At 37.3% G+C, this 19231-nt stretch overlaps 1 protein-coding gene and 1 long non-coding RNA gene across 5 annotated transcripts; one reads left to right on the forward strand and one right to left on the reverse strand.

The window, feature by feature from the left end:
* Positions 1-69: 69 nt before the first annotated feature.
* wu:fl23c11 (interleukin-17 receptor C) lies at positions 70-18359 on the reverse strand. Of its 4 annotated transcripts, none has more exons than XM_053680168.1 (17): positions 18092-18359; positions 17829-17942; positions 17092-17294; positions 11984-12011; positions 10337-10462; positions 9998-10200; positions 8663-8786; positions 8520-8555; positions 8277-8416; positions 8119-8175; positions 6873-6927; positions 6499-6755; positions 6074-6127; positions 5932-5983; positions 2323-2418; positions 2199-2240; positions 70-2081 (listed from the first exon to the last, which is right to left on the reverse strand). In XM_053680168.1, the coding sequence occupies exons 3-17, from the start codon at positions 17200-17202 to the stop codon at positions 1318-1320; spliced, it is 2145 nt and encodes a 714-aa protein (XP_053536143.1). In that variant the 5' UTR covers positions 17203-17294; positions 17829-17942; positions 18092-18359; the 3' UTR covers positions 70-1317. The 4 variants fall into 4 exon arrangements, with proteins under 4 accessions (XP_053536143.1, XP_017323665.1, XP_053536144.1 ...); XM_017468176.3 differs by having other exon boundaries at positions 17092-17363; XM_053680169.1 differs by having other exon boundaries at positions 2199-2237; positions 17092-17369.
* Positions 6722-10010, forward strand: LOC124628178 (uncharacterized). The gene is made up of 3 exons (XR_006982531.1): positions 6722-6935; positions 7265-7429; positions 8678-10010. It is a non-coding gene; the product is annotated as an uncharacterized LOC124628178 (long non-coding RNA).
* Positions 18360-19231: the final 872 nt, after the last annotated feature.

Below are 19231 nucleotides of genomic sequence, written 5' to 3' on the forward strand. Positions count from 1 at the left end.
AAAAATTCAATTGATCAAGTCGTACAATAATTCTAGTCCTTATTAAACGTCACTGACTCACCGAAAACAAAGATTTATTTCATTTTATTGATTTATTTTTAAGGTAAACAGAAAGCACTTCGGAGTAACATAGAACAAAAAAAAAAACATTTGACAACACACAAATGCAACACTGTACAAACTGGTGAAATAACTACAGCATGCAAAACATGTCTCTGTCTGTATGTTAATGTCATATTTAGGTATCGTAACTGGCTGTTGTTGAACAACAATATTTATTTGAGCATAGATAAAAGATTACAGATTATATTCCGGTAGTGTTTAAATGAAGGTTTATAGTATAAATTAACAATCCACCAACAGCTTCAAAACAGTGTGAACATATAACCCTCTGCTGAGCAACTGATGTCCCATTGACCCAAAGTACCTGTTTGATTTTATAGTCGTATTCATTGCAGTTTTATTTTATTTAAAGTCGTTATTGTTAAATCTATTTTATAAATAATCTACATACAGTTTATATCATCACAGGTATAAGATATATATATAACAATGTTCTGTGGAAATGTTGAGTAAAATATATCAATTTTGATCTTTTACCAAAAAAAAAAAAAAAAAAAAAAAAAAGGGGAGAAAGAAATTAAAATAAGAAAACTGGCCATTTCATGGCTAGATTTCAAATAAACCACTTCTTATGCATGCAGTGACATTCAACTTTTAAAACCCGGCAAAGGTAGATGGTGAACACCACATTGCTGAGGAACTCACCAGGAGCTACAGTGTGTATCAAATGGCAATAATATTTTTATTTCACATTTTAACTGAATTGTACATAAGAAATATTGTATAGTCGCGTTTCATTCATTCATTCATCCATTCATTCATTCATTCAATAATCACTTTACCCTGGTCAGGGTTGCGGCAGATGCAGAGCCTGTTCCAGCGACACCGGGCACAAGGCAGGAGAATTTACTCTGGATGGGGTGAATTCCATATCATCACAGGGCACACACACTTATACACTCATTCACACCTAGGAGGAAACTGGAGAACCCGGAGGAAACACACACAAACACAGGGTGATGCTGCAAAACTCTGCACAGATACTAATTCAGGATTGAACCCAGGACCCTGGCGCTGTAAGACTGTAATGCCATCCATCGATCTTTCAGTTGTATTGCTAATGAGTCAAAACATGGCCTGGCTCAGTGGGACATGTATTTGCTTAGTTAAAAAACTGAATGTCAGGGTTAAGACAAAACAACGTCACCCATCGTCTTCTCCACTTCAGTGAAATTCAGACTAATTTACAGGAATTCAGTTGACAGCGCTGTTCTCACTCTGTAACTCAGGACTAGCAGGTGGAGTTAAGCGCTCTAGCGTCAGAGGTATCGTGACCCATAGATCATCCTTCTCCAACCCCATACAATCCTGAGAAACACCCGCTAACCTGTATCCTGCTCCCCCCATTAGCTCTCGCAACGTTCCTGCTAAAATTCGTGCTCCTGCTCTCAAAACACCGGCCCTTGTTTTTCTGCTCTCAGCTCTCTCGTTTTCTTTTCGTCCTTTGTGTGCTCCATGAGTGATCTCAGTCAGAAATCCCAAACTCTGAGCAGGTAGGCTGAAAAGAGAAAGCCCACGAAAAAGCTCAGGCATGGATCCCCTCTCATTCGGGGGTTCGGCCGGCTGTGTTTCAAACTGCACCAGGGCAAAGCGTTCACCGGCACGGCCCTGCAGGTAATCAGCAAGAATGCAGCTGAGTGAGGCACTGAAAACATCTGAGTAGATCTCTCGCCGCTCAGTCTTCTCTCCTCTGCTTCGACACCACTCCTCAGCTCGTGCCCAAGCAGCAGGGGTGAGCACGAGCACCACTTTGCCACCGTGGCACTGCATACGATGAAGACGCGAGTGCAACCAGGGTACGGGGCCAAGTGCGCTCAGCTCCTCGCGGCTCCACAACTCCAAAGAGACGCCGAATCCCAATGAGGAGAGAGCCGAGCCTAGGCGACACACCAGCTCTGCAACAGCACTGTCTGCATCTGGAGGGTACAGCAATACCACCTGACCATCTCCTACTCTACCTGGAGAGAGAGAGAGGGGGGGGGGGGTGGATGAGTAAGGAGGAATGAGACATTTAGTTTCTCATGGATTAGAATACAAAGGAAGAAGTGATGTGCTAATATGGACAGAGTACTTACTGCTGACGCTATCCATTTTCAGCCACTTGAATATCCAACCTGCTGATGATTCACATTTTAATGCTTCCTTCAGACAAATACTGTGTGTGAATTTGCATTTATGCATGTGTACCTATGTGCTCACCTTTGAGTAATCCCTGGAGAACATAGGCTCCCAAAATTGCCAGACACATGACAAGCACAGATACCAACAGAAACAAACTCCAATGACTTCTGGAAACTTAAGAGCGAGAGAGCGAGAGAGAAAGAGAGAGAGAGAGAAACAGCGAGAGAGAATATTAGACACTTTTAGTTGATGCTCTCTTTGTGCATCCAGTAAGCCTACAGTTCACACCAGTCACATGTGCACAAAGTTATATTTTATGAATGTCCAGTTCATAGTACTTGCAATTTTATTTGCATTTTGTAAACACTCCTGGCAGGAATACAGCAACAGCATCCCTGCAGGCTCTCTGATCACAATGTACATCTTTTTAAACTACTGCATGATAAAATCACATCTAATACAGCAATCAGTTCTGTCTTTTGGTTAAGATGTTGGCGTAGTATAGATGGGTTGTGCGTGACCCCAGCGACCTTTCTCCCGTGCCTGGGTCAAATAAACGAAGCCCATGCTTTGGATCATATTAACAGAACAGAAACTATGTAAAAGATCCGTAAAGAGTAGTGGTCACCGTATCTGGCCAGTGCGGTGGACCACGCTCCCAGTAACTGTGAAACGTGTATTGGGAATAATGTCCGGGAAAAACATTAGAATGTCTTGGCGTTGCCCTAAGTGGTCTCATTATCATCCTGGTCCTTATTGTGGTGAGGCGTCACCGCCTCTTAGGGGGGAGGAGGATGCCAGTGATCACGGGTACGAAGCAATAACCAGAGCCACTTCCGGGATAAGAGGAACTGATGCACAGTGTTATGAAACAGTATTTGAAATGTTTTATTGGTTTGGTTATTATATTTATTGTTTTTGATTTATTGGAAGTGTGTTAATGTTTTTGATTTGTCATCCTTAGGACCTGAAATGCAAGGTAGTGGTCTATACGACCTATCCGAGAATAAGACAGGGCCGACAAAGGGATATCAGTGTTAAACATGGCAGTATACTGGTATGTGAGTAGAGTGCAGCCCAGATAACAGATCTTTATGTCCAATCAACATGCATCAATAGCTAGTGAGTTAGTGAAGCCAGGTGTTGATTCAGGTATGATTACCATGTCATGTTGGTTATGTTTAGTCCGTGCCTCCATTTGCTTGAATGTGCATGTGTGTTCAAGAAAGTGAAGAAGAAGTGATGAGCCATGCCATGGGTGTAAGTGCTAGCCTAACCTCTCCCCAAGCGTGGCCCTCTACGGTATGCAAAGTGCCTGGGCCGAAGACAACCAACATACTGTAGTACACGGCTGAATGGAGGAGAATGGACTTTGACTTGTTGAAACATAAACTGTTTAATTGAGTTGTTATGAACTGTTTATTATGATACATGCAATGTGTAAAGAATTGTAAATGCAACCAGGCACAGGAAAAGGAAAAGGGGTGCTGTTGAGCACAAGGGTGCTGGCAGGGTGGGAATTTTTCCTCAGAGAGGTTTTTTTCGCTCACCCCTGGGTGCGAAGGTACAAACTGTGAAAAGCAAGGAAAAGTGGTAATCAGAAAACCTTGACGTCCTGACGAATACAAGACGGAGGGTAGTAAACCCAGTCGAGAAAAATAGGGACAAAGTAGGTAAAATTTCAAGTATATATAACTACTGAATAGCAGGTACAAGTACAAGCAATCAGTATTTAACCAGTGTGATCAAAGCAATTACTCCCTAAAAGACACCAACAACAGCATTATAGAAATAGTAGCGGCCAGACAATGAGTGAGTACAATCGCCGACACTATGGGTAGGTAAAAGTCACTATTAGGCAATTAACTGAAGATGGCCAGTGGGTGCGCCAGAATCAATTTATTCATAGATACCCACTAAATTAGTGATGTGAGGCTTGGAAAGCCTCAGAGGAGGGAATGTTGGATAAGATTTTTGATAGAAATAAAACACAAGGGTAATAAAATTGAGAGAATGAAAATTTATTGAGAATATTGGATAGAACAGACTCACGCTCTCTTCCTTATAGACAATGTCTCTTAAAAAAGTTAATTATAGCAAGGCCTAGGGCCTGACCAAAAAGAGGAGGTGCAACACACAGCATACACACCCAAGAGCATGAACTCACTCACACACAGACCCAGAGTAATCAGAAAAACAAAGTAATGGCTAATGATAATTTGACTAAATCACACAGTACATATACTAATAACAATGCAGAAAAAAAGCATACAGTTACCATGATAAAGTTGGAAAAACACACAGGTGATAAATGTCCTCACTCAAAAACAGCTCAGACATGCCATAAAAAGCAGAAGTTGGCCTTAGAAAACAAAGCACTTAAAAGTGCAAATGCAACAGGTGTCGAGATGTCGGGGGGGGGGGGCGAGACAGTACATCACCCAGACATCACATGTAATGGTATTTTGGGCAAACCAGGGGTGTTTCAACTGTATAAAAAGGGAGCCCCATTTCAGGGGACTTTGAGATCACTCTGGGACGTCCCTCTGTGCGACTCTCGTGTGCTGAGCAGCAATAAACCCTTGCTTTTCCTATTCACGGCTTTCTGTGATTTTGTCATCCTCAAAGTGATGTAAGTACTTGATGATATAACTTAGTTGTGTTTAGCCTTTTGGAAAATTAGAGACAACAATGTAAGTGTTCTCCTGGCACCAGATGTGATGACTGCACCCGAACATGAAACACTGCAACACTCAAAACTCTACTGCTTTAGAGCTTTCTGCACTTGTGACTCATATTTTGTTGAGCAGATGGTCCCATATGGATACCCTAAAGATCTGGACTTCCCAAAATTCACTGCCCAGGACTCACACTTGCTTCAGTGAATAATTTCACCTGCATACTGTAGACTTGTGTCTAAGAACTGCTCCTGCAGTCATCTAGACTTTCCTGTGTCAATCTCAGGACTTTTATTCACAATATGCTCATACCAAATCTTTCAACACACTTAGTGTAGTTCCATAACCCAATACGATCATTATTTATAAAACTGTCAGGTGTCACCCAGAAATGAATGGGTTCCTGTTTGTCTGATTTCTCTCAAGATTTCTAAATACAGATTTCTGTAAAGCTTCTTTGTAGCAATTCAATTCAATTCAATTCGGGCGAGCTGTAATGACAACACAGCTCACTTACTATGTGACATGAGACACTAGGGCAGTGAATAAAAACCTGATTGTGTTTTTTCTTTCTGGTTAACCATGTTGGTCGAATGGCTAGTAGCTGAGCTCGAGTGAGTATCGTTATGGACTGAACACTCAACTTTGTAAATCAGGAATTCAGATTGACTTCACTCATATGGAAGGTGCAATTTCAAATGATATTTTTCAAACAGTGTTGTCTAAAATCAGCCCAGTGTCTCCCATACTGCAAGAAAGTCTATAGAAAGTAGTGACCGAGTGAATAAGAAGTTGATTTCAGACACCTCAGACAATGTATGATTTACTTGCAGTAGTGAAAGACAAACAAGCATGTCAGATTTAAAAAAAAAAAAAGCTCACATTGATGGACGTGAAGCACTGCTTTACAGAACGATGTGGTTAAAAATGTTGGTTAACATGGAACTGTATCTGTAATAGTTACACAATGTTCAAAATGGAAGAGAAAAAACCCCCAGGGGATCCTTACCTTCGAAAGGGCAGACAAGGTCGAAATGGCCTTCAATTCCCTTAACATTTATCTAGAGAAAGGAAAGAAATGCTTTTGTATCAGTATGAAAACATGATAGGACACTTTACATCCCGTACATGCAAACATGAACATTATGTACCTGCACACAGAGCGAAGGGTGACGTTCAACTTCAACAAACTCGCCTTGTAATTGCTTTAGACAGAAACAAAGAGTGCCCATGAGTCAGATCAAAACATTGATACAGATTTTGCTTAAAATACATCTTGTTTAAAAAAAAAAAAAAAAAATTAGATTTTATTATATTAGGTCAATCATCAAATCAGGGTCTCTGCACATTACTGTGCAAAACGCATACATGAAAAAATAAATATGTAAAGCAACAATAAATTAGAAAAAGATTTTTTTTTAAACATGAAAGACAAATTTCTATTAAAAACCTAGGAACATCTTTCACACAGCTTTTCTTTTAAGTAATGTTGAAAAACATAGTCTTTCACACAGATTTTTTTTAAAATAATGTTGAAATTACTGGGGGGTGGATTATTACAAAAAAAAATTCACACCCATTGCTGCTTGCTATTCAAGTTCCATTTTCTATGCTGGCGGCTGTGTATATAACGCCTGCTGTTCCTTAAGTCATCTGTAACTTGGCAGTCTTTGCTTGAAGTTGAGCCTGAAGTTTTCTTGCAGAGATGAATTTCAGCCTCCAGTCTGCAGGGGGCGATGATGTTCCAAACAAGAGCAGTGCTGTTTCTAGTCATTGCTCCAGCATGAGTCAAAGATTCCACCACAGACACAGATACATTAGAGACAGAGAGAACTGAGAGAAGGAAAGAAAGAGAGGAAAACATTTTGTCATCTTCAAATTTTTATATTATTTGTTTTATTCAGCCATAATTACTAAATAGTCTTACAGCATTGGAACTGTGGACCATACCTGTCTTATTAAAAAATGGGCAAAATGTCTTTCGAGGTCCATCCACCCACCAAATCTGACAAGGTAAAACACAAAATTAATTTCATTTTCAACAATTGAATCAGCAATCCCCTATTCTTATTCTCTAGTTAAGATTCTGTGCCAACCACTGTGTATTGAGTTCAAGATTTACCAGGAGTATAAAAGGCATTCACTTGTTGACTATAAAGTGCAAATCAGAGTCTGGTAACTGTCAGTGATGCAATACTGCTATATGCAGTACTGGGCAAGAGTTTTAAGCACGACAAGTGTTTGGATAAATGTGATGTGAGATATTCATTTCACGTCTTTTGCAATGTTTGTATGCCATTAAAAAGTAACATTAAGTAATAGACCAATTTTTCTTAAAACAGCCTTGTTGAGGCTGTCTGGTTCATCAGAAGCAAGCAAGACGGACATATTTTCCAGAATACACGTGCAGAATTTCTTTACAAGACGTTTGCACAGTACTGTACAATAGGGTCTGAAACTAATGTCTGGCCCACCACCTGCCAGTTGCAAGTAAAATGTTGGCAAAGGTAAGTGCAAGAAATGTTTTACATACCAAACCATACTTATTTCATTACAGAAGGAGACGTACCATAGCATGCATATTTGAATACATTATTATATTTATTATCTTTACTCACATTTAAAAAATTTTATTTGATATCAAAAATGTCAATGTGCAACCTAAAGTCTGTCTCTGGTTGCAAATGTTGTACCATTGTGACTGACAATACTTTAGTCCCTTCAGCATTTAGGTTTCGTATCAACCAGTTCGCATTAAATAATAATAAGCGGTCAACCCTCCCCGAACACTCTGTATAAGATGAAAATGTAGATAAAACAGAAGACAGAGAGAAGATTACATATTTCACTGAAATAACATTACATATTTCAGTGAAAACAGACAGTACTACTAAATACTTGAACACTGCTTAAATTGTATCTAAAATGATTATAAATACTTTATTTATTGTAACACATTCCAAGTGGATTTCAGAAGAAAATTTCACAGGTAGAATTTAACAGTGCCACTGTGGACGGTGGAGAGAGTAGTTCAATTCAAACCCTATAAACAGAACTTACAGCGCAATATATGAATAAATACTTGTGTGTTCCGAAATTGAAGTGTCCCAGTTTGTAAGGATTTAAGGATATATTTATAAGAATAGCATGATAAATAAAGAAAGAAAGAAAGAAAGAAAGAAAGAAATGTTAATACCTGAAAGCAGAGACAGGGGGCAACAGAGTTCATTGGAATCGTCAGCGGATTCTCCTTCTTGTATTCAAAGAAACAAGTAAAGTTAGAATGGCCATGGTGATGATATGTCAGTGGGAAAAAATATAAATATATGGCAGTTGAATTTTTTTAATACACACCCATTCTAGTCTTAAACATGGCCCATCTTTCTCCATCTCCTTGCAGGCCTGCAGGTCATGAACTACATCCTTGGCTAGATCACCCACACGTAGTTCTGCCATTCCTGTTTTGGGGTTGATTTCTGGATACAAAATGGGTACTGGGAAACAAAGTAGATTCCGTTATAGAAATACGTAAAAATATAGAAATACATAAAAATACAAAAATCAAATCTGAAAGCTGAAGTTTTAACATGAACTCACCTTTACACTGTGCAATGGCCAGACCTTGGGAACAAACTGAAACAAAAAATATATACTGTGTGTCCATAATGTCTAGTGAAGTTCACAATTGATGACAGTGTGTGGGTGTGTGTGTGAGAGAGAGAGAGAGAGAGAGAAATTACCGTTCTCTATTGCAGGTATCTTGATGTATTCAGTGAAGGTGGGTTTATGAGTGTTTGAAGAGGAGACAATGAACTGACTGCCAAAATCATCTTCCCTCAGCTGTACTATCAATGACATCCACATCTGCAGAACAGTTATATGCACAGACACACTTGAGTCATTTGATGGACGTTTGCCTCTTTTCCTACTAATTATTCATTTTCAAAGCGGTGGCTCATCTATACGAGCAGGTGGGGCAGAGCTCCACCACATATATCAGCCATTCAACAAATGTTAATCTTCATAAAGTCCTCATCAATAAATTCACAGATTTTAAATGCTGTTGAAATACTAATTACCTCTTTTGAGTGACCAACAAAGGTTAAAAGTTTTTTGCTAATTGACAGATATAAGCCGATGTTCTGTTGATTTGCTCACCTTTGTAAATGATGAACTGCCCCATTTAGCTGGAGTTATTATTGCACCTAGTGGTTAACAATGGGAACTGCAGCAAGTGTTAATAGAGGCCCATTGTGCCAGGAGTTGCACCGCCCCATTCTCAATCTACGATCAGTCTTGGTGCGCTCAGGACATTTGATGACAGGAATACCAGGGTCACATTTTTTATTCAAAATTGGGATTATTTTAGAATACTCTGCAGCTGCCAAGATCTTGTTTTATAGCAAATAATCATTAATAGAACTAATACATTTGTGAAACATTAAAACTAAAACATTATCCATTTCTGTTGTAAGATATATTGAAAAGATTGGGAGAGGGAAAGGGGGTTATGGCATGGATAATGTTTATTCAGCAGAAATGTGTGTGCACCTCAGTGAACTTGTTTCCCATGCAAAGTCTAAAAAGAAAAGAAAGAAAAATGTCTCGCATTTCCTGTAAATTTTGCCCAAACTTGGCAACACTGATTAATGATATTCCCTCTTATGTGTTCATGTCAACACACTGTGACAATAGTGATGGGAACACACTTGCTCTATCAAACACAACTGAACAAAGGTACATTGAAAACTGATCAAAACAAGCTGATAGTCCGGATACTGTATGGCTGTACTGTATGTTGTTGACTGTCAAACGCCTATTACAGGGTTACTCTAAAAATTTGCTAGATAGTAGCCTATAGCATAATTAAGTTTTACTGCCTCTTAATTTTGTTTGGGGCTACATCCTTATTAAGGTCATCCTACCCCACCAAAATGTAAGGTCATGAGCCAGTGCTGATTAATAGTATTAATTCATATAGCTGACACTACACAATAAAGAACATCTATTATAACACTGGAATTTTGCTGTCAAATTTTTTAAATGTTTCTTGTGTAGCTGTAACACTAAGTTACCTCTCTTGTGTGGTCATCTGAGAAGGGCAGTGTGAAAGTGAGCTCTTTTGAACCTGAGAAGTCTGGGCACTGGTAACACACTTGCACAGACATTTGTGTGGAAACGGACGGTTTTAAGCCACTTCCGTGCTCGTTTAACCTGTCCTCACTGCTTTTGTCATTGTAGCTATCTTCTACGGACAGAGCTGCTTCCTCATGTGTTCCTAAAGAAAAAGCAGGGCAAAACCTATAAACTTAAAAATATCATTTTTGTACATACAAATATGAAATAGCTCTCACTGAGCCCTTGAGTATGTGGCAATGCAAAAACTGTATTTTGTATACTCCATGTCAAGATACCTGCAGTTGTAATATTAAGCCAGATTCTTAAGCATGGACGCAAGCCACGATGACTTCTACACAACAGCGCATGAGCGGCAAGACCACTCACATAAACTCTGTCATTGTAATATGGGCCGATATCACCTAGATAAACAGAGAAGAGGACACAGCAAAAATAACAGCGTGTTAGTTTTAGCTTTGTCCTGGAATTCACTTCTGATAAAATAAAGCTTTTACATATGAATGTTTGACATGGGTTAATCCTTTCATACCATCTTCATATTATGTTGTTGATAATATATACACATATCTACAGTACATAAAAACTTCTGTATTTTGTTTTAAAAAAAGTTTTCCAAATCTGATAAAAGTATTAGATAATATCAAAGATGCTTTAAAACAGCACCAGGAACTATTGTTTACTATAAATATTTATGTTTACATAGTTGATTTATATGCATCAGGAAAGTTCCTGTTCACTAAAGTCATGATGTTGAAGCCCTACACTGTGACATGTATATACCGCTTAGCTGTTATATACACGCAATGCCCATTATTCATCTAAGTGTTATATGGACAAATCTGATCATAAAATGAGCATTCTCGTTTATCTGTACAATCAAACCCACGTCTGACCAGAGTGTGTGTAAATTTAAGCTTCATATTTTAACAACCTGAAAAATCATAACCAATAAAAAATACAGTATCAGGAGAGCTGGTAAGTAGTGCAAGTATTAACAAGAAAAATAGTCTATCAGTTAATATTGATAATCATGGGAACCTCGTAGTAAAATACAGCTAATGCAATATAGTGACAACATGTAATTTGCAAATGTGAATAGCAATGCACAGACGTCGTTCTTTATTGGTGCGTTAGTCCTTCAAATAAAGCAGTAGTTGAAATTGTGTATAAAAAAAAAACACACACAATAGAGCTTTGCACTGGGATGAAAACCAAAATGTGGAGCCTCTGGCTGACAAGCCACATGAATTTACATGACTTTTAATTCTTCCGTTATTGTATGTCATTTCGACAAATTCATTCCAGCATGAATCATGAAAGACCTGCAAAGCCTGGCACTGCATGGCATCTCTCCAACACCTGGGAGTTGCAGCAGGAGGTTGGTTCATGATGGAAACTTGGCTCACCTATATTTATTATTAACGTCTTAATTACAGTTGACTTCAGTTAAATATAATTTTTTTTTTTTTTTTTTAAATAACTACTTGTAAGTAAAGATTTGATTTTGACAGCATGTTGACAGCAAACAGCATTATAAACGCAAACACATTCATAACTGTCTTGATACAACTACATGACATTATACATTTAGTTTAAACAAAGGATTGCAAAAGGCAAGCTTCATGGACCCCTAACTCTGCTGAAACGGTAAACTGTGTGTTAATACTATTATTATTTAACTTTTTTAAACGATTTTCAAGCACACTTTTGCATCATTTTTTGCAACAAGTTAGGCAAGCATTTCAAACTCATGAAAACAAGGGATTAGTGAGCAGAAGCATGTGTCCTCTTGAAGCTAACTCATTTGTACTCAAATTCCTGCTCAGTTTGTCATACTGCAGTTTCATCAATCAGATGCAGATTCATTTGCAGATCTTTCTGTGTGATGAATAAGGGCAGCTATGATTACAAATATGTCTTACCTGGCTTTACGTTACAATCAGTAAGGCCCTGCCAAGAAACACAACAGATGGGGATTACAGATATATCACAAATACATTTATGATTTTCAACATTTAACATAGAATTTTTTTTTTACATAGATACCAATATGTTGTTGCAAAATACTACTCGCAAAACATGTGCACACAGACCTTTCAAACCATCATGCTTAACAAAATATCATCAAAAACATAGTATATTGCATACAGAAATGCCTTATTAGTGGTGGATTGGCATCATTTTGGACAACTCAAGCTAGGCAATATTATAAATAAAAAATTTCAGAAGACGAAAAAAAAAATCCCAGGAATTTCCAGATAAAAAAAAAAACATATCAAAATGACCAGGAAAAATTCCTAGTACCAAATGGGCTCGGCTTGACGCTTTAAGTAGGAAATGAGAAGCCGGTGTGGAAGTACCCAAGTGAACAGGAACACTGTGCAAGTTATAAATAAAATAGATACCGTAAATACAATATGATGATTTGTTCACATACTTATCCCTCTGTGTCCAATCAGTGGTGTACAGAACACACATGCAGACCAGATAAACACCCACTAATCAGTGGGTGTGTATCCGGTCTGCATGCCTGTTCTGTACACCACTGAAAGTACGCCCTAAAAGAAAGCTGATCTAAATAAGTTTTTGCTGTTTTGGCGTTCGTCCTATCATCCAAAGACAATTCCACAGTCATCTGTGGCTGGGAGCCAAGGAAGCAAAACTGGACGTGCTCTGTCCCCTGTCAATCAGAGTGACACTAGCCAATCGTGGGCATCGCTGAGCTCATGTATTCAGCAGAAGGCAGACAGTACTTTCTTCCGAGAGTGTTACACTGCCCTGTGACGCAGTATGAGCAGCAGTTAAAAATGATGCATTTGGCTGGCTTCACATGTCTCGGAGGAAGCATGTGTTGGCAAGTGTCATCTGACCGCGGAAAGCTGGCCCTAATAAAGAAAACCTTTTATAAGAATTACACAGCGTCCTAAGTTATATATCCTAATACCTCAACTGTCAAATTTATAGAGGCCTCTTGGCATTCGGAAAGATGAGGCATTTGCTTACATGACTTACTGTTAAATCCTAAAAAGTGGACCCCAAATATTTCTTTTACATTGATGTTAGATATTACATATCTTACCCACAATTGGTAGATCAATAGGATACAGTAGGTTCTGTACCACTAAATCCTCATGTGCATGTAGGGGAGTACATATTTAACATGTCTTCATATATGATGAACTCAGATCCTCACTATAAAATGCTTGGCTTTTAATATGGAGCAGCTAACATCTGAGACAAAGTCCATGCTTACATTCCATGCTGTCTCATTTCTACCTGTATAGACACCAAAGTCCTTTAGAACTGGCCTCTCTGCTATGTTTTTAAATGGCAGCTACATTCACAGCAGGATCCAACCTTATAATGTAACACTCTAGCTAAAGATTCACTGCCATTTACAACTTACTTCAGTGATGGCTTAATTAGTTGGTGCATCAAATTGGATATGCTGTAGCAGGAAGAGCACAAAATGCTGCAGATTGTTTAAAACCACATGATACCACCCATCAATATTTGCCATCAACGTCTGCTTTACACATCCGTACTTTTACAGGCAGCATGAACAAATATAAAAATATCCAATTGCAAATGCACAGTTATGTTCAGTAATAATGAATACACGACAAACAAAATTATACTCCACATTTCATTATAGTATTAGAGAGTTTTCTACTAATATGTACATAACACTAAGTAAGCTTAACACACTGACAACACACCCAACAGGAACTGCTATTCTAACATGTTAGGGAACATGGTGTCCAGGGCACACGCTTCCCTTCTGTATCACCATCTGGTTCTCTTTAATGAATATTCCTTAGCAACAGGCTATATCATTTTATATAACGGCAATATAAGTGTAAAATCTCAAACATATCTTATCTCAAGCTCAACTGTTAGCAATAAAACCACTGCATATGTACACAGACATGCAACCCAATTCACAAGTCTGGATCCTGTGTGTGCACAGGTACTAGTGTAATTAAATGATTAGAATCACCATTTTGTTTCATATGTACTGTACTAGATCCATAAATATTTGTTTCACTTTGTTTATCTCAGGCCAAAATGACTTGAACATCATTTATGTAACATAAATGATTTAATATATTACTATATTATATTTAAAAGCTTTTAAGCTTTAAACAGACTTATGAAGTTTCATATGAACTGTTTAACATTTAGTAAGTAATTAAATTGTCAACTTGACCCAAACAGACCACAAGAGTTAAGAAAAAAATGAGAACATGGTTGCTCCATGTCCAACAAAAAAAAATAAGGGAAGAATGTTTATAAGACAGTATATATCATTCCAATCCGACATAATTTCACAACACCACTATGCGGATTCGTCACCTCGACCAGAGTCCAGGCAGAGCTTTATAATGAACTGTGCCGGCTTGAAATCATGTGATTTTTTCTTGCACAAGAGAAAGGTCGTAATTCACTACAGAGACTCACAAACCAAACTGCCACTATTCTCGTCTTCCAGACAGTGATCCATCACCGCTGCCATAGCTACGACACACAGGAGCCTTAGCATTGGGTGTCATGGCCGGCTGGGCTCGTGAATAAGTAAAAGGCATTACTTCATCTTGTGTCGCGTTATTCAGGAGCGCATAATTGTGTACCTGTCTGCTATAAGATTCCACTTAATGAAAAATTTCTCCAGACAATTATTATTATTATTATACAAGAATGCATTATTATTATTATAATAATGCAAACACACCGTATACAACAAAATTGAGCTGTTTTAGAAATCCCCATGTAAACTATGCATGAATTATACCCTTGTAAATTATACCCTTGATGTGGTGCCATATATTATATCCAAGCAGTAACTTAGGCTTTTAACATACATTCTGTTCAGAATAAACAAAAGGTGATATTATAGTATTCGCTTTATTACTGTTCTTGTTGTTCCTACAATAACAGCAATTGCTATTTTTTACAAGAATGTGGTAGTGCAGGATAAAATATGACACCTGCGCACCTATTTAGTCGGATTTTTAAAAATATATATATTTATTGACAATCGGGCAGTTCAGATGTTACGATATCTGGTGTTAGAAAGTAAAAACATTGCTGTGATTCATCTTATTTTAAAAAAAAAATTAAGAAATATATACAATTGAAATCTCTATCAGATCTCTATCAAGTCTAGATCAAAGATAATCTATCTCCTCAAAAATCACTATGATAATACTGTTTTATATATTGTCTTTATCTAGAGTTACAAGAGACATTCCCTAAGCAGTAGAAGAAGATGCTGTATCACGGTGGTGGTGGAGGGACCGGCACTAATAAAACTTGCCCTGATATCAGTCATTATAATTACCACTCATATAAACCAAACACTGGTCCAAGTTTGTAACAGCTACCTGTATTATATGTAAGAATTCGTCTCAGATTGCACTTCTGCTGCTAATGACAGATGAACGGTTCAGACAACGAAGCATAACAAGAAGTTTATATTTAATTATCTTTCTCTTCAGTGCTAAATAAAACTCTAAAATCTCTCAAATCTCTCTTTTCCAAAGGAAGCATTATTTTAAAAAACAGATTCATATGCATTGTCAATTCTCATGAAAGGGGTTCTTCAAGCAGCCACATGTGTTACTGCTGTAAACAGGTTATACTTGTTATTATAAGATGTAAGGCCATATTTACTTCTGTTTTAATGTTGTACAACTACCCCTTTAATACATAGTGTGATCAACTAGGTATGCGTGTTTTGGTCACCTTATGTAAAGTGGGAAAAACACTACTTTTGTCATGTTCATGAAAATGTTTTTCCTAGATGATTTGCATGTGATTATATTTGCACACATACGTGCACAAGCACAAACACAAATATGGCCTAACAACAAGGGTTGGATGTTTGGGCTAAGAAGCATGCACTTCTCTAACCTGAGCCTTTTTTTTAAATTATCTGAAGAGATCTGCATACCTTGTCTGTACTCCAAAGACACGGCATGTCTTTCCTACTAAATCTAAAACTAAATCTAGAAGTAACTCTAAAATATTTAAATGTATGGACAATTTCCACACAATACTGGATGGTCCAAAAACAGGCACAACCTGTAGAATAGAATTGAACAGTTTTGCTGCTGAGTGGAAACTGGCTGTTTGTTTGGGTTCAAATACATGTCACTAAAATCTAAACGTTCTTTACACACCGTGAATTTAGAGTAGTGTGTCAAATTTCATTATAGAAAAACACAGAAGATCAAACAGCATTACATTTAATTCCACTACATCATTGGATTTTTATAACTCAACATATGGATGCAAGTACATCTTGTCTTTGTTTTGTCTTAGCATGTACATCATTCTGGTTCTGTATCAACATATTAGGGCAGTGATCACATGACATGACTTCAAGGCTACAATCTAAATGGATTAACCTAAAAACGAACAGGTAAATTATTTTAAAAATCTAATATATTTAGGTGATCTGACCTCATTCCATCGTAAGTAACGAGTCTCTGTGGGGAAAGTTGCTGGAAGATTGTAAAATTATGAAGAAAAAGATGGGAAAAAAAATTCACCCTGATCAGTGGATGTTAAGGTAATACATTTTTAAAAATATAAATTTGTGATAGTTATTTAGTTATTTAATATTTTAGTGCTTTTATTTTTATTGATTATTATAACTATTATTATTGTTGTTGCTGTAATTTGACTGTTATAACTTAGCTATTATATTTATAAAGTTTTGACTAATACAGTTTAACAGATTAATAATAAAAGTTAACTAAATGTATAAGCAGTACTAAGACTACTAAACATTTTTGCTAAATTAGATTAAAAAATATTTTGACATCATTTGATTTCTGTAAATAAACACTGAAATGTAAATATTATTCTGAATCAGTATAGTACATTTATATATTTTTGCATAATTATGAATGATTTACAATCATTTGTTGATTTGTATATGAAATAACAGCTATTGTCAAATTCAATGTAACAACTAATTTCAAGGAAATCTAATAAAAACACTCAAAGAAAAAAAAGACCATACCTGACTGCAGGTGAGCGCATCTTCTTGTGTGAAGTTGAAGAGCTCCAGGCTTTGCGTATTAGTGAGTGTGATCCAGAAGACCAGCGTCAGACCGAGTGCAAGCAGCATCATGACAAGACACCGGTGATGACTGAAGTGCAGCTAAGACTCTGTGTGAAGCAGCGGAGACAGCTACATGTCTACATGTACTCTCCTTCACCTCCCTGATGAGAACGACGTCATGACCAACATACGAGCAGCCAGGACACGCCACATGACAGTTCGGTTGATACCTGAGACTGACCGTGGGGGGGGGGGGGGGGGGCAGTTTATTTCAAAAACTGCTGAAATATTCATATAAAGGTTTTATTTCAGGTTATTATTATTATTATTATTATTATTATTATTATTATTGATGTTTTTATTATTATTATTAACTGACACGTTTTTCCTTTAAAGTTATTCAGTAGAGAAAACTCTCACTCACTCACTCTCTCTCACACTCATTCTCTCTCACTCACTCACTCTCTCTCTCTCACTCACACTCATTCTCTCTCACTCACTCACTCTCTCTCTCTCACACACACACACACACACACTCATTCTCTCACTCTCTCACACTCTCGCGCGCGTGGAAACTGGGAAGAGACAAATTATAAGCGTCTCATAAAATAAACATGTAAAGATGATTTCAATAAGTTAGACTCTAAAGTGATATAACAGACCAGATAGTAAAAAGTAAACAGAAAGATATTTACCGCCGGTGACAGAGCTGTTGTTTTTTGTTTGTTTGTTTGTTTTTTTAAGGTTGTTATTAAATCATTCAGGTTCTTCGAGTTCGTTATTTCACAACTCCCATGTCGCGTAGGTTGCTGAAAGATAAACGGAAAACGAGACATTATAAACACCACTGAATACTATTTTTACGTGTTAATATGTTGTACTAAAGCTATTTTTGTGAGCTGCAAACGTACATAAATGTACAAAAGTACAACAAAAAGAGAAGATTTTTTAAGCTTACTGCGGTGTCGCGGGTCTTAATGACAACTGCGGTGCTACAAGCCGGTGGTCTGGGAAACTTCTGAAAGTTCAAAGTAAAGCTACAAAATGTAAACAATATAGGTATATGTATAATCCTTTTGCTTCAGAATTAGATATATGTTGCCTGCAAATAATTAAAAAAAAAAGGTTTACAGAGGCTACAGAATAAAACATTTAAAACAGCTAACTGTAGTTTTCAAAGCCAGGTAGACGCCGTTAGCGTGGATGGACTCTGACTCCCACAGCTCTCTCACAGGTGACGAGCACGAGCAGGGGGCGTGGCCAAGGCCAGGTGCTTGTGCCAACAGTGTGTTGACTGGTGGCGCCAAATTTGTAACCACAATATTGAGGTCGAAGATAGATCTGGCGACACTGCGGTCTTATCAGGCGACAACCCTATTTGTATAGAAAAAATTTGTAAAAAATAAATAAATAAAAAATACATTTTTACACAGACGTTGACTTTAACGGAAATCATTCTCATGAGGACTTACTGTTAAAATATTAGAGAAAGCTTACCCAAAAATCTTGAGAATAATAGTTAATAATAGTTATAATAGGTAGGCTAATAATAGTTAGTATTGGTACCCATTAGTATTAGTTTGTATTGATAAAAAATACAAAGTTGATTCCTTATAACTCCAATAAAACAACCATTTTTTTTGTATGAATAAATACATCATTTATTTCCAGTAGTAAAGATTCATCAAGATCCAAAGCACAAATATCAACTTCTGCAGATTTTGTAGTGAAAAGAAAAGAAAAAAAACCCCACAAAAACACCTGCAGGAGACACATCTGATAGTCCTTGAAACGGGTGATATAAGGTTTGAATGCTGGATTGGAATGAAACCCTGCACCCAAACCTGGCCATTGCAGATAGGATTGTAATTTTGTAATTAACGCACACACACAAACAGAGATAAAGAGAAAGAGAGAGAGAGAGGGAAAGAGAGAGAGAGAGGCCGGATGAGTCCTTTGCACTAATTATGAATGATGATATATTCATTTTTACTGATTGTTTAATTCTGGAGTTGACTGCAAATGTTGTTTAATGATGAAATTCAACAATGACCACCCTCTTTCTGCCAAACTTTACTTTCTCCCAACAGAATACAAA

Source organism: Ictalurus punctatus, chromosome 5 (assembly GCF_001660625.3).
Source record: "Ictalurus punctatus breed USDA103 chromosome 5, Coco_2.0, whole genome shotgun sequence".
NCBI classification, from domain to species: domain Eukaryota; kingdom Metazoa; phylum Chordata; class Actinopteri; order Siluriformes; family Ictaluridae; genus Ictalurus; species Ictalurus punctatus.

Bases quoted from the DNA above. Each gene is read 5' to 3' on its own strand.
- wu:fl23c11 (XM_053680168.1), bottom strand. From the start codon at position 17,202: ATGATGCTGCTTGCACTCGGTCTGACGCTGGTCTTCTGGATCACACTC. The intron at 12,012-17,091 runs GTATGGTCTTTT...GTTTCTTGGCAG, and splicing joins ATGCGCTCACCTGCAGTCAG to GGCCTTACTGATTGTAACGT. The intron at 2,419-5,931 runs GTAAGGATCCCC...CTCGCTCTTAAG, and splicing joins CCTTGTCTGCCCTTTCGAAG to TTTCCAGAAGTCATTGGAGT.